The 14,853-nt window shown below is 36.0% G+C and overlaps 1 protein-coding gene across 1 annotated transcript in view; it reads right to left on the bottom strand.

Moving 5' to 3' along the window:
• The window catches only part of atp6v1ba (ATPase, H+ transporting, lysosomal, V1 subunit B, member a), a 28,161-nt gene extending 14,708 nt beyond the window's left edge, over positions 1-13,453 (bottom strand). Inside the window, exons 1-6 of the mRNA XM_016235250.1 lie at positions 13,213-13,453; positions 2,532-2,587; positions 1,913-2,011; positions 1,676-1,769; positions 1,495-1,572; positions 663-802 (exon numbers count right to left, since the gene is read on the bottom strand). Coding sequence (XP_016090736.1) covers positions 663-802; positions 1,495-1,572; positions 1,676-1,769; positions 1,913-2,011; positions 2,532-2,587; positions 13,213-13,321 — 576 coding nt within the window. The 5' untranslated portion in view covers positions 13,322-13,453. The remainder of the gene's footprint in view (positions 1-662; positions 803-1,494; positions 1,573-1,675; positions 1,770-1,912; positions 2,012-2,531; positions 2,588-13,212) is intronic.
• Between the last annotated feature and the right edge of the window lie 1,400 nt (positions 13,454-14,853).

Consider the following 14,853-nt stretch of genomic DNA (forward strand, 5'->3'; position numbering starts at 1 on the left):
CATTCTAATACGCTGATTAGTGTTTAAGAAACATTTCTTATTATTATCAATGTTGAAAACTGTTTTTGCTGCTTAATATTTTTATGGAATCTGTGATGCACTACCATTCAAAAGTCTGAGGTAAGCAATAGTTAAAAAATGTTTTTTATTAAATTAATTAAATTGACAGTAAAGACATTTATAATGTTACAAAAGATTTCTGAAAAATGAATGCTGTTTATTTTATTAATCAAAGAATTCTGAAAAAAAACTATCACAGATTTCAAAAATATATTAAAAACCATTTCCAAGTTAACACTGACAATAATAAGAAGCATTATTAATAACCGAGCCCCAATAGGAATACATTTAAAATTTACATTTTAAAATATATTCAAATAAAACAAATATTTTGGATTGTAATATTTCATATTACATTTTCACAATATTTTCGATCAAATAAATGCAGCCTTGGTAGTAATATTTATTAAATCTAAAAACAATAGGCAGAAAATCATTACAGAATAATATTGAATTTCATAAGTTTTAATTTCTTTCATCTTAACTCAAAACAGGAACTGCCACATTTTTATATCAGCCAAACTAAACTTCATATCGGACGCCAACCTGCAGAGCGAGAATTAATGTTGTATAATGCACTGGCTGTGCTGTTAAAAACACACCTCATTATGCGGTAGCCCCGCAGCGCTAAAGATGGGGATCTTCTGTCCACGGGCGATGCTGTTCATGCCGTCAATAGCAGAGATGCCAGTCTGGATCATTTCCTCAGGGTAGATACGACACTGAGGGTTGATGGGCTGACCTAAGAAGAGTCAAAAAGAGTACAGTGATCTCACCTGAGCAGGAAAAAAAATCTGGTACAAAGAACAACTTCTATTTCTAAAGAAGGAAAAGAGGGCTGAATGGGGGGGAGATTTTCTTTAGGCTAAATTCTAATTCTCATTAAAAGCATATAAATGTGCTACACACTATTTGGAGTGGTGTGACCTTGAGGCCTGATCAACCTTTTATTACACCCCCTCTTATCCATTCGGCTCATTCAAACATTGCCCTGAATCGCCATTGTATACCTTTGATAGCTGAAAAGATCACCTTTGCCATTTCAGCTTAGCAGAGATCAGGGTCATGAGGTCAGTAAATGGCTTAAAAAGCACACAAAAATTCCCATTCAACCTCTCAAAATATTCAAATATTACCAAGGAGGAATTTTAAGCATTTATGAACATATTCTGGCATGCTGGCCTGCATGCACACCACACAAACAAAAACAAAGAACATTTAACATGGCTGGTGGCAGCCTAATTGGGCAAAGATGTGCTGCTAAAATTTAAAATCATTTTTATCTCAAACAGACCCAAAATCTAGAGTTAATAAAATCACAGAATTGCTTAGATATCTATGTGCCTCTCAAAAAGACACTTGTTCCTGCAAATGTTACATAAAGCTTTAAAAAAAAAAAATAAATAAATAAAAAATAAAAAAAATTTCTCTTACCCATGATGTCCAAATAGTCCTCAGCCAGAACAGTAGGACCCCGGTCAATGGGTTTACCTGACCCGTTGAAAACGCGTCCTGAAAAAAATGACAAGTTTTTCATGACGTCCATATTGGTTATGTAGAAGACACATTAAGACTATCATTACATAGGCTGCATGAGCATTTGTTATAGGCTTACCAAGCATGTCCTCAGACACAGGTGTGCGCAAGATGTCACCAGTGAATTCACACGCGGTCTTCTTAGCATCAATACCTGAGGTGCCTTCAAACACCTGATGGGCACAAAATGTAAATATTTTTCAGTTATGACCTGAGCTTGGCCTTAGATACTGCAGATATCCATTTCTAACAAATCTTTAGAGAGAACAGTTATATTTGGCCAAACATCTGAACATGCTTTTGAATGAAAACTTGCCTGAACTACAGCCTTGGTGCCAATGACCTCCAGAACCTGCCCGCTCCTCTTGGTACCATCAGGTAGAGTAAGGTGCACGATCTCTGCATAACGTGGAAACTTGAGGAACATGATAAAATCACAAATGAAGATGAGGATCAATATACCCTACCATTCATAAGTCGATTCATTATGCAGGGTCAATTTGTCAATTTAACTTAACAGTTCAAAGTCAATTCAGCTGTACCATAACATAAATAAATGACATTTTAAAATATATTCAAATAGATAAGTCTTTTTAAAATTTTTAAATAAAATTTCACAACATAACTATTTTTGATCAAATAAATGCAGCATTGGTGAGCATGAGAGACGTCTTTCAAAAACAATTAAAAATTATTCCGACCCTAAAATTTTGAACAGTATGTTATTACTTAAACTGAAATGACCCTTAAAAATATATATTTTCTTCAATTCAAAATCTAATGTTCAGAATTTTAACTAGAAAATTATTTTAATTCCATTGATACATTTAAAATCAAACTGTCCTCCTTTATTTTTGTCACTTTAAATAATGTAAGTTTAAAACTCTCATATTTTGAAATACTTTAGTTTTTGTAAACACAGAAAAAGGACTTACTTTGACATTGTCCAAAATAACCAGCGGCCCATTTACACCAGACACGGTAGAGTAGGCTGAGAATGACAAAAACAACACAAAATGTAAAAACATACACAGCAAACATTTTTTTGTGACTTTGTACTGCCTGCAAAAGGAAGCCATATAAGATGTGAAAATTAATATTAAAATTTACACCTTCAATTTGCATTTTTATTTGACCATTTGAGACGTACCTGAATAGCAAACATGCAATTACTAAACAGACATATGGGAAACTTTTATTGATTCTAGGTTGCTGCATGTCTTTTTGACAGGTGTGAGTGCAGGCACACACACACACACACACACACACACACACAAATGCATATACAAACTGTAAGCACTAGCTCTGACCAATAAAGTGCATGAAATTTGCTACAAAAGCCCACAATCACATGGAAATGAGGACTCTTTCTCTTGACACCTGTGCATCTAATTGTACACAGTGACCTTTACTGGAGCATTCTAAATGGCTTTCATAAATTTCCATGTCCAAATGTCAGGGCTTGAAGAACACCGTTAGCACATTCAAGGTGGCTTTTTCAGCAGATGTCACGATGGGGGACGACATCTTCACTCTGTTCCATGAGGGACAATTACTTGGCTCAGACTATGGTAATTTATGATGGTTCCAGGTGCTCAAAAAGTCTCATATAGCCTATATAAACAATTACATTCCTTTTAGGGTGACAGGATGAACTATCTTTGGGTTGAACAGGCCAGGGAGAGTGGGGCACAGATGTCACTTTAAAGGGACAGGCCATACAGGAGTCATCATTTATTTGCTCACCCTCATGTCGTTTCAGATCTGTGACTTTCTTTCTTCTGTAGAACATTAAAGAAGATATTTTATAGAACGTTAGCAACTAAACAGTTTCGGCTCCCATTGACCTAGATTGTATGGACAACAGATACAATGGAAGTCAATGGGAACTGAAACTGTTTGGTTATCAAACATTCTTCAAAATATCTTCTTTTGTGTTCAGCAGATGGAAATACATATAAGTTTGGAACAACATGAGGCAGAGTAAATGATGAGAATTTTCATTTTTGAGTGGAGTATCCTTTTAAGACGACACTTTTTCCCCCATCATGACTGGGGCTCGTGTGACTCCTGAATCACTCTTGGACAGTCCGTCCTTAACAAACTATGACTCAGAAAGCAAGCATAGCATGCCCAAAATATAACAACAGAGACATCAGACACAGGAGAGAAATTGCTGTGGTATTCATCTGGGTTAGGAAGGTTCAAGTCTGACCTGCAACATGTCACCTTTAATAGTCTAATAATGCCGAAGCAAGAAAATAAAACTACATTTTCATTTCCTTAATATAAAAAGCGCTTTTTAAGGAACAAGTATTTTCATAAAAAGAGACCAAGTGTTTTTGGTAATTTGGTCATTATTCCCAGTCTTCTTCAGTGTTGCATGATCCTTCAGAAACCATTCTAAAAATTCTTCAGAAACCATTCTAAAAAAATGGCGCTGTGGTGCTCATATAGACGAGGAAGGTTCGAATCTGACCTGCAACATGTCACAATACCTTCTTTTCTATCCAGTCTAATCATGCAGAAGCAAAAAATAAAACTAGACTTTTTTTCATTTCCTCAATATAAGAAGTGATTTTTTTTAATGAACACTTTTATGGAAAGCCAGCCACTGGTTTTGGTCCAGGCTGCAGGTGCATGCTCAGGGTGGGCTGTCATTAGCAGCAGAGGGTGTGGTCTCATACTTTGGCCTTTTACTTTGCATGGGAAAACATTAGCCGTCCTGTCACAGGAGCCAATTTGGTGTGTGTCCTTTCACTTTGTTTCAGTGTGTGTGTATATGTGTGTGAAAGAGAGAGATTGTGCACGCTAGATGGAGAAGCGTTAGCTTTGTCTGCTCTGGGTTGTCCATCACGCCTCAGTGTGTCAGTTTTGTGTGCACCGTCAGACTGCGGTCTAATATCAAAGGCAGCAGGAAATGAGAACAGACTGTCTCTAACGCCCAGCACAGCAGCCCCACGGGGAGCAGACACTATGTCACTAATTAGGCTTCAGACAGCAGAATTATTTGTCAATGCACTATTGCCGTTTCACACACACACTCACACACACACCTGCACATCATGACTTTCCTTACTGGCTGAGGAGAAAAGGAAGGGTGAAAGAGAGAAACATGGTTCCATCCTTTTGTTTTTTTTTCCCCTTGCTATCTATGGCTTTTTATTTTTGTTGATTTTGGTTTGATTTTGTGTAAAAAAAATTTTTAAAAAGCTAGAGGAACAAAGGAAGAACTGTGCCAAAATCCCATTCAGTTGATGAATATTCACACTATGAATATTGCACGGGGAAAAAAAAGACTCAAATGTCTTGTGACAATCTATTATTGAGTTGAGAAGTATCACAGTTACTAAATGACAGTCGTCTGCTGTGTTTCCCCTCTCTGGCTGCCCTGTGATTCTGCTAGTGAATGGAGATAAATGTGTCTAACATTAACTAACAGTACCTTGATTAATTAATACTGTACACTGGCTACAAAGAGCTGCCTCAATTTCAGCTACTGCCTTGCCAGAATTAATTATAAACACACACTATAATCAAAAGTTTTTTTGTTTGTTTGTAATATTTTTGATAGAAGTCTCTTATGCTCACCATGGCTGCATTTATTTGATCACAAATACAGTGAAAGCTTTAATATTACTCCAGTCTTCTTCGGTGTCACATGATACTTCTAAAATCATAATGCTGATTTGCTGTTCAAGTAACATTTCAATTTTGGAAACATTTGAGCTACTTAATATTTTTATGAAATGCGTGATATTTTTTCAGGACTTTTTTTTTTTTTATAAACAAAGCAATTCATTTAAAATAGAAATCTTTTGTAGCATTATAAATGTCTTTACGGTCACCTTTAATTAATTTAATTCACTCTTCCTGAGTAAAAGTGATATTTAAAAAAAAACTTTAAATTGTAGTGTATGTATTGAAAACATATGGAAATACATAAAACATATGGAAACAATGAATTTCATAAAAAAATTAATTTTCGTATATTTAGTATTTTGGTCAGATGATCATCAATAAAACTTACATCAATCTTACTCATATTGAAATTAAAGTATTTTCATTTAAGTATTGTTTTCCAAATTCCTATTCTACCATCAGTAGTATGCACTGCTGATATTACAGCAAAATATTATATAAAAAAAGGACAGATTATATACTGCCGTCCATCTAGAAAACATTCAAAATATGTCTAAAACAAGAATTCTCACAAAAAATATATATTAGCTGAGCAGGTGAAAGACTTCAGCTCCCATTATGATGATTCCCTGAGCAACACGTCTTCCCTAAATAAATGATTAGTCTCATAATTGCCGTTATTACAGTGAAAGAAAAACAGTAGTCAAATCACCCTAACACTGAATATCCACTCTCTCAAAACACACAAAAACAGATGCGTTCCACAAATTCGCGAACACCCTAAAATGCACGCTTTCTGCAAATTCCATCATTTTTCAAGACATTAGGGCTTTTCCTTCCCTCCGTCCTTTTTGCCTCAGCCCAGACAAATTGCAATATGTGCTTCACAGGGAGATGCTTATAAAATGGATTTAATAGCTACACTTACCCTACAAATTGCCCATATGTTTCAAAGGAGATACATATGTCTATTTACTGAGAGGTGATCATAATTACGAGACTGGAAAATTGCGGCCATATAATTGTACATCAACCCCTTAAAAGTCTCTCGAACACAACGCAAAAACTGCTAATGGAAAACAGTGAGGAGCTGAAATCTTTACTCCAACATAGCTCATGACATGCTCCGATATTGTGCACAACATTAGACGAATGCTAAACGAAGGCACGCAGGTGCTAATTTGCTCTACCAAAGCAGGATGCCGCTAGTTTTTTTGTCAAACAACGGAAGCAAAAATTAACATTCATCTAAATATGCAAGAATAAATGAACAAAACAAGATGTACAAATACAGTGAAAGAAAATTGGATCATAAATAAGCAAAACAGTTGCTTATTTAAAAAAAACAAAATAAATAAAAAAACTGGGTGATGAAACGACCCTGTCGAACCATGAGCCAATCGCCTTCCAGCTCTGTGATGAAGATGGCGGCCCACTTCAACTCCACACACAGAGGACTCAGTGCCTCATAAGAGGCCTTGTAAAATAAAGATTAAAAAATGGCTATACATTCACATGGTGTGAAGTAGCAACATTTCCCATTAGGCTTGAAAAACTTTCCCCACCCCTCCCACGACACTTGAGTTTGAGTGTGTCGGTCCGAGGGCTAGGCATGCAACACCAGAGCGGGTCAACGTGAGGCCTATGGAGCTGCCAGGGCCTATTGTGTGCCGAGATGTTAATTGGTTCTAATCCGGCGGTAGAAGCTGTTTTGGTAGCCTGACCCCGCGCCCTAAAGGACACCTTGGTGTGAAATACTAAAGGGCCCATTCAAGTGGTGCTGAAAGGAGGCATGGAGCATTCCAACACATTTCCATCTCTGTTGTGAAAGAGAAGCGCTGACAGCGAGGGGGGACATGGTGGGACAGGCGTTTTTTTGGGGGGCCGGTAGCATTGCGCTGAAACTGAATTAACGATACAAAAGCGCAGGCAAAGGTGCCGGGCTTGTCTCATTCACGCACATCCTCCTGTGCTTCTTTTTCTTTTTTTGCTGAGCATCCACACAGTGGTTTCCCATAAGATGTAATAAAAGAGAGTGCTAATTGCCCCATGTTTGGGATCAGATAGACACAAATGCAACTGTCATTAAACAGACAAACAAGGCTCACACAATTCCGCCATGAAGACACCCACTAAACTTACCCCACAAGACACACATTTTACTTGATAATGAATTCTGAGACATTGGGCGTTTTTGATACGTAGCTGCAAAAGACTGATCCTGGTGGAGGGGACAGATGTCCGTATCCATCCAAGGACAATCTATGAAAGCATAAGGACAAGAAATGAAATCTCATTCTGAGCTGGCATAGTCCTCAACAGGCAAGGTTTAAAATGAAGAATGGGGTTTAATTGTACAACTTAAGAAATTCTAAGAAAAGATTCTCATTTGTGCGTTAAGGAAAGCGAAACGGTTCTGAAGGCTCCAAAGTGGATTTTACAGCAAAATCGAATTACCGAACCTGTTGGCAATGGCTTCATAACTCAGATTCATAAGTTGGAGACTCTGGTTTGATATGATATCTCTACATTCTGACTGAGAGAATAATGAACAGACTGTTTAAGCTGTATAAGTGAACAAATGTTCAATGGCAAAATTAACTGAACCACCTGCCAAAACACTACAAAACCATGCAGTTATTCTGTAAGCACAGACAATGTTCAATACCGTCCTGTCGTCGCAAACATAAATGGCACAAAATGTAGTACTGTGCTTTTGATTAAACGCACATTAGCACATTTCTGTGAAAAAATATATATATATTTTTGTGACCATAATTGGGGCCGCAGTCCTGTAAATACGTATAATAACTGCTGGATTCTAAACTCAATGATACGCCTATTCAGAAACATGCTGAACACTGAACAAATGTAAAAATTGGGGGACACAATAAAATGCTTTTAGGAAAAAAAGAGAAACGTTGGATGACCAATAGATAAACGCATGAAAGACAGTGAATCAGCGCTCACAGAGGACCTTGATGGTGTTCTCTTGGACTTCAATGCTAACAGAGGGAATCCAATTATGGCACTGACAGCACAATGTGCTACACTCAGAAGGGCAGGTTTTGGATTTAGTGGACAACGTATCAAAAAAAAAAAATCTGTTTTGAAAGATGATCATTTTGGATGTATAAAAATATTAATGACAAACTGGAGATATTGTTTGAAGGGCCTTCATGATTTCACACACTAACATATGATTATAGCCTCCTTGAAAACAAAAAAACTGCTAGCTAATTAAATTCGAACAATTCCCCAGCAGAGAGTTTTAATGTGTGATTATGAACTGATAAGTCACTGAAATAAAATGTAAAAAAACAATATGCAAGAAAATACTCAATGTGATAATTAATTATAGATTTTAAAATCAAAAAGTATTAATTAGCCTAAATGTTAAATTATAAAATAACAAACTGCATAAAAATGCAAGATTAATCAAAGTTTACCATGTAGGTAAGGTTCTGTTATTAAAAATAAATGTAACGCACTTTTCAAGATACATTTCAGAGATGCATCGAGTCTGAAGCTATGTTTGGACTAACGTGGCATTAGGATTAAATGAGAAAAGAAATGAACTTGACATGCCATCAAAACTACCAAAAAAATTTTAAAAAGTCCCCTAAAAAAATAAACAAAAGCAAGATCTGCATGCAACACACAGACAGTCTGATAAAGACAGACATGCACATACACACACGCAATTGTGGCTGTTCATCTGTCCTAACAAAGACCTCCACAGTGATGACACCCCCATCAAACAGGAATGCTTTTAACCCCACAGGTAGAGGCTGTAACCGAGGACTCCCCACATGCATCCACTGATTGGGTCGTGTGTAATCAGACGACTGTGTATGTGTGTGTGTGTGTATGAGGGGAGGACTGTGGGAAGAGCTGTAATCTGAGTGTGTTTCCTGGCAGGATGCAGACTGAAGGGGTGACAGCTAAACTGAGACAGCTGGTTAACCCCGCTGCCTCTCGAGGAGAGGTGACAAAGTGGTGCAGTTATAATAGATCGAAACAGCCGTAATGTCACTGCAACAGTTTGAGAGTGATTTGCAGGGATAGGCAGGTTTTCACCCATACGCTGCCTAGCAACAGATCTATAACAAAAGTCCAAAGCGGGCCCCTATGACAAAGGAAGTTTACGCTGTTTGTCATATTTCATATTAAACTTCATGTGAATGGCGTAATCAAGTCACTTTTATGTCAGAAATAAATAAATATTTCAAAGCTAAACTCTGCAGGACACCGGCCCTCCAGGACCGAGTTTGGACAGCCCTGTTTTAGTATCTCAAAAAATAGCCACATAAAACTTTAAACAAGTTAATGAGTTAATAACGCATTTAATCCTACTATTTTCTGTACAAAAAAGTTGTCTGTTGCACGTTGTGCAAAAAATAAAAAATAAATATAAAAGAATTATGCAAAATATTTTTATTTTGAAGTGCATAAGGCAATGAATGACAATTCATAGACACTCATCAGGTGTTTTTGGATGGTCACAGACTATAAATTATAAGACTATAAATCGCTAGATTTTAAATCACAAACTAAAATATAAATATAATTTAAACCATAATTATGCATTAATAAATAGATACATTACGATTTTTATTATAATTAAAAATAACATGTAACTTATTACACATACTATGTAACTAGGTAATATTTAGATAATATTTATAAATAAATGAAACAAACTAAAATTTAAATACCTAGTATTCAACACAACTAGGTAATATTTTGCACGTTCTGTAATGTGTCTTGTCAGGTTTTTTCCTCCATCTTCATCTATCTTGGGATTTTTTTTTTTACATTTGGCTTTCTCTCCTTGCATGATCTCTCACATTGTAAATGTGAAAATCACAGCACAAATAAAATGTATTTTGTAATTAGAATTGCATTCATTAATTCAAAGCTGCACAATAACAAATGTTTTAATTTTTTCAAAAAACATACAATATGCTTTTGAGACAAAACTGTAGATCAAAAAGCAAGAAAAACAGTGTGTCATACGTGACGTGCAGAATGGGATCAAAAGGATTTTATTTCCTTTTCAATCTAAGTAGTCCATATAATTTTATATACTTGGATACTATTTTTGAAAATGTACTATTTTATACTCGTCTTTCATTTAATTTTCTTTGATGGCAAGATGAAGTCGAACGCCCACCGCGGGCTTTCTTTTTCACTGTCACGACAATTGATTAATTACAGGCGGACAAAAGGTTTAGCAACAGGAACAGTGGATAAAATAAAGGAGGGCTGAGACATCTGAAAGATTTGTTTATAACCATGTCATTACGGGTAATTGTTTCTTCACAGAAATACCATTACCGTGCTGAATGTCTTTTCAGCACATTTAAACGTCTATTCAGCATTAAAACAAAGCGAATAGACAGTCTGGGTTAATTGCTTTTGTTGCAAATGACGTGATTAAGACAAAAAAGGCCTCTTCTTCCACAGAAAAGATGAATGCACTGTATGTTTACTTTGTTTGTTTGTTTCTTCAGGCATCTTCGAAATTTGACTGGGCACAAGCATGCTAACAAATTACTTAAACACACCAGCCGATGACAAAAAAGTTGTGAAACAGAAAAATGTGTGAAAAAAACTAAATGTGTGATTGAATTGAAAATATTTGATATCTGCATTCTCTACATATCAAACATTTTTTAACAAAATGCAAGAATACTTTCCTGTTGCTGCGCCCTTTCAATGACCTCAATATTATTTTCTTTTTTAAAATTTGAAATAAAAAAAAAGTTTTAAACTTGAAGGTCCTTTCAGGGTTTTTCAGCCCTTTTTTTTTTTTTTTTAAGGACAAAGCAGGACCGATCAGACCTGTGCTGACAGACACGGCCTCTCAACTCTGATGGCATATCAGGCGCTGCAAAGACTCATGGGTACAGATCTGTGTGTCTGCCTTCCCATCAGTCTTCATTGCCTTCAATCACAGCCCACTATCAGCATGCACTCTGCCACTGATGAGGCACAAAAATGGTGCTGCTATCTGGCATGCCTACATTAGAGAGGCTTTTTTTAACAGTATGCTGAGGGGCGTTTCAAATCGGGGGTCTTTACGCATGCAGCTTCTTTGGCTTTCAGAAGGGAAGGCTTCAATTCTTCCATTAAGTAATTTATTTTCTTCCTGGTTTGCTAAGAGGCTTTTAGCCTGAGCTTTCCTTTGACACTCTTAGAAAAAAAGAGAAACACGCTACCTGTGCTTCGCAGTGGGACAGTGTGTTTTGAGGTCTAAATTAATGAAATTTACAGTGAATAACATCAATAATACACATGAAAGGGAAAAAATGAGAGAAAGATGCCAGACGAGTTGTAATTTTAGCAAGGTACTCCATTAAAGGGGTAAACAAAATTAACTACACAAGTGCTTAAACATCATACACAAGAGTCAAATTATGTTATCGAAGAGATGCCGGTTGCACATTATGAATATGTGGTGTTATCTGATGTTTCAGCAGGCTGAATGCAGGATATTGTGAGGTTTCGAGAAAAATGGGGAGAATAAAATATAGGTAAAAAAAAAAACTACAGATAAAAGATAAAATAGGGAAAAAAAAGTTCATTGATCATACTAGTACTTCTCAGGCTGATTGTTTGGCTCATAGGATGCCTACTTCCCCATAAATAAAATATACACTATCCTCTGCAATTCAAGCAGGACCAAACCACGAGAACACAGAAAAATCTCACATTAGCTCACCTCCGAACTCAACACCAGTAGGTATCCTAACATTTAAAAGTTTTAAGTCAGTAAGATTTTTTTTTCTTCTGAAAGAAATTAATGTTTATTCAGCAAAGATGTATTCAATTATTACAATGATCAAAAGTGATAGTCCATTTGAAAAGACATGATGGACAAGGATGAAAAGCACTCTTCAGTAGCCCATATTTCTGATAGACTAAAACAGCACGAGCTGATTAAAAGATGGAGCTGAACCAGTGATCACACAGCAAAATTAGAGCCTGGCAAACCAATACTCTCTGGTGTGTAACTGTTAATTAACTTCCAGACAGAATCATTATGATTATTGACTTATGATTATGACTATTCTGCAACCTGGTAGATGGAATATACTAACATTATTCCAGAGGAAAATCTGCAGAACAGGAAACACTCTTGCAGCATTTGAAAGATTATGAATAAACATTTAAAATGACTACACTTCTGCAACAAGGACTTTCAATCAGCCTTATGAAAAGAAACATATGCAACTTTTTCTGTCACAAAAGTCACATGAGTTGAGTGAAGCTGAAGGTTCCTCATTGCACATTATTCAGCAGCATAGCTGGGTGTCACGTGATATAATGTCCCATGAGAGGGATCATCACTCCATCTCTCTCTCTCTCTGTGTGTGTGCAATTGTGTACATTATCAGGTTTAAACTGATGAAGCTCAATAAACCATTCACAGATGGAGCATTCAAACACTCATATAACAGTTAAATACAACCTAAAGAAATCTATAACAAAACATGTAGGTTTTATTGTAGTTTTTCGACGACGACTTCAGATCAGATTAAGCGATCTGCCTATAAATAATGAGATTTAGTCCTGCTTAGCTAGCTAGCATGTTTACACTTGCTTGCTTAGACCTTCAAAGACACCAAAGGTTATTCACTTTCTAATTAAAATGAGCTTAAATACCACATTTATTTTGTTTATTTACAACAACCACCGTTCAGGAAATTAGTGAAAAAAAGCAAAAGTGCTGATCGATTTACAATAAACAGGTCAAGCTAGTGTTAGCATGACAGCTGTGCTAACGTTACTTTGACTCCAATATGACATTTGACAACACTAGCAACAGATCAGCTCTATTATCTGGCGGTGTTTAACCCCGATCAAACACAAAATGCAGATTAAAGAGCAGTGAAGAGAATAAAACTAGAGAAACGCCAGATGCGTTGCTGCTGTTAGCTGTATGAATGAAAAGTGAATGCCACTCACTCAGTCTGGGCTGGGAGATGTAGTTCCTGACCACGGCTTGAGCGTGCTGCCTCGCCGCTGCTTCAGGGCCGTTCAGATCCACGGGCCGATTCGCTACTAATGTAGACATTGTTATTATTTTTCTTAGTTAAATTAAACTGTCTAAGTGTAAACAGATCTGCGCTGTGAGCGGATGAACAGACGGAGTCATATGACAACCGTGGTCGGGAAGTAGCACTCGTGCACGCCCACGTAAAAACCGTGCGCGTAGCCAATAGAAGCGCGTGCATGAGTCAGCAAGTGTCAAAAAAAGGACAGTTTTCACGAATTTACACTTTGGTGCCCCATTTTATATATATATATATATATTTGAGAAATTCTCATTGAGAACCATTTGAAACTTTTGATAAAATATCATGTAACATAAATAACATACAATTATTTATACAGTTACACAGTCTATGAATCAAGCCATAGAGCTGTTACAAGATTCCTTTCGGTCACTGCAATTTTCATTGTTAAAACTGAAATTGGTTTTAAATGCTAACAAAACTAAATATATGGTCTTTACTCGTAGTCGTACCAAAATAACGGTTCCACCTATTCTAACCTTGGAAGGGAACTGTATTGAAAGAGTGAATAGTTATAAATACTTGGGCTTATGGCTTGATGAACGGTTGGGTTTTAATATTCATATTGAAAATCTTCTAAAAAAGCTCAGACCTAAATTGGGTTTTCTTTTTCGTATTAAAAAGTGCTTTCCTTTTGAAGCAAAAAAAAGAATTATCCAAAGTTGTTTCCTTTCAGTGTTGGACTATGGTGATGTGGTTTATATGCATGCAAACTTGTCCTTATTAAGGAAGTTGGATAGTATATATCATGCTGCAATACGATTTGTGACAAATACATCTTCACGTTCCCATCACTGTACTTTGTACAAAATAGTTGGTTGGTCATCCTTGTACCAAAGGAGAAAAATGCATATGTTATTATTTACTGCCAAGGCATTATTAGGTAAACTGCCAACTTATATTTGTAATCTTTTATCATATTATACTTGTAATTGTAGCACTAGAAACTCTTACAAATTACATTTGACTGTTCCTAGAGTACGCTCTGAATTTGGCAAAACTGCCATTTTCTCCTACGGTCCTAGGCTATGGAATGAAATGCAGAGTGTTATTATGTTAGAAACAATTCCATCTCTAAATATTTTTAGAAATCTTTTGAAGTTCTACCTGGAAGAAACTTGTGAATGTTTTATGTAATTTTTAATTTGATGTTGGTTGATATATTTTTTATTTATCATTATTTTTCTTTTTTGTTGTTTTTATGTGTGTCTAATCTGTATGTGAAACTTTCTGTGCTGCCATTTTGGCCAGGACTCCCTGGTAGAAGAGATTTATATCTCAATGGGATCATTCCTGGTAAAATAAAGGATAATAAATAAAAAATAACAACACGAAAAGTAGCTAGTTGTAAGATTTTAAGATGTTTAAGTTGTAAGAATTTAATAATTTTGCCTGTTCCACCTTAAAATTATTGACTTTCTTGGTTTATATATATATATATAGAATGTAAAATAATAAAAATTGATTTCATAGGTATTCATCCCCTCAATCATCACTGGTACAGTCACTTGGTTTTAGAAGTAACATTAAT

Source organism: Sinocyclocheilus grahami, unplaced genomic scaffold (genome assembly GCF_001515645.1).
Source record: "Sinocyclocheilus grahami isolate Dianchi unplaced genomic scaffold, SAMN03320097.WGS_v1.1 scaffold18.1, whole genome shotgun sequence".
Classification (NCBI taxonomy): Eukaryota; Metazoa; Chordata; class Actinopteri; order Cypriniformes; family Cyprinidae; genus Sinocyclocheilus; species Sinocyclocheilus grahami.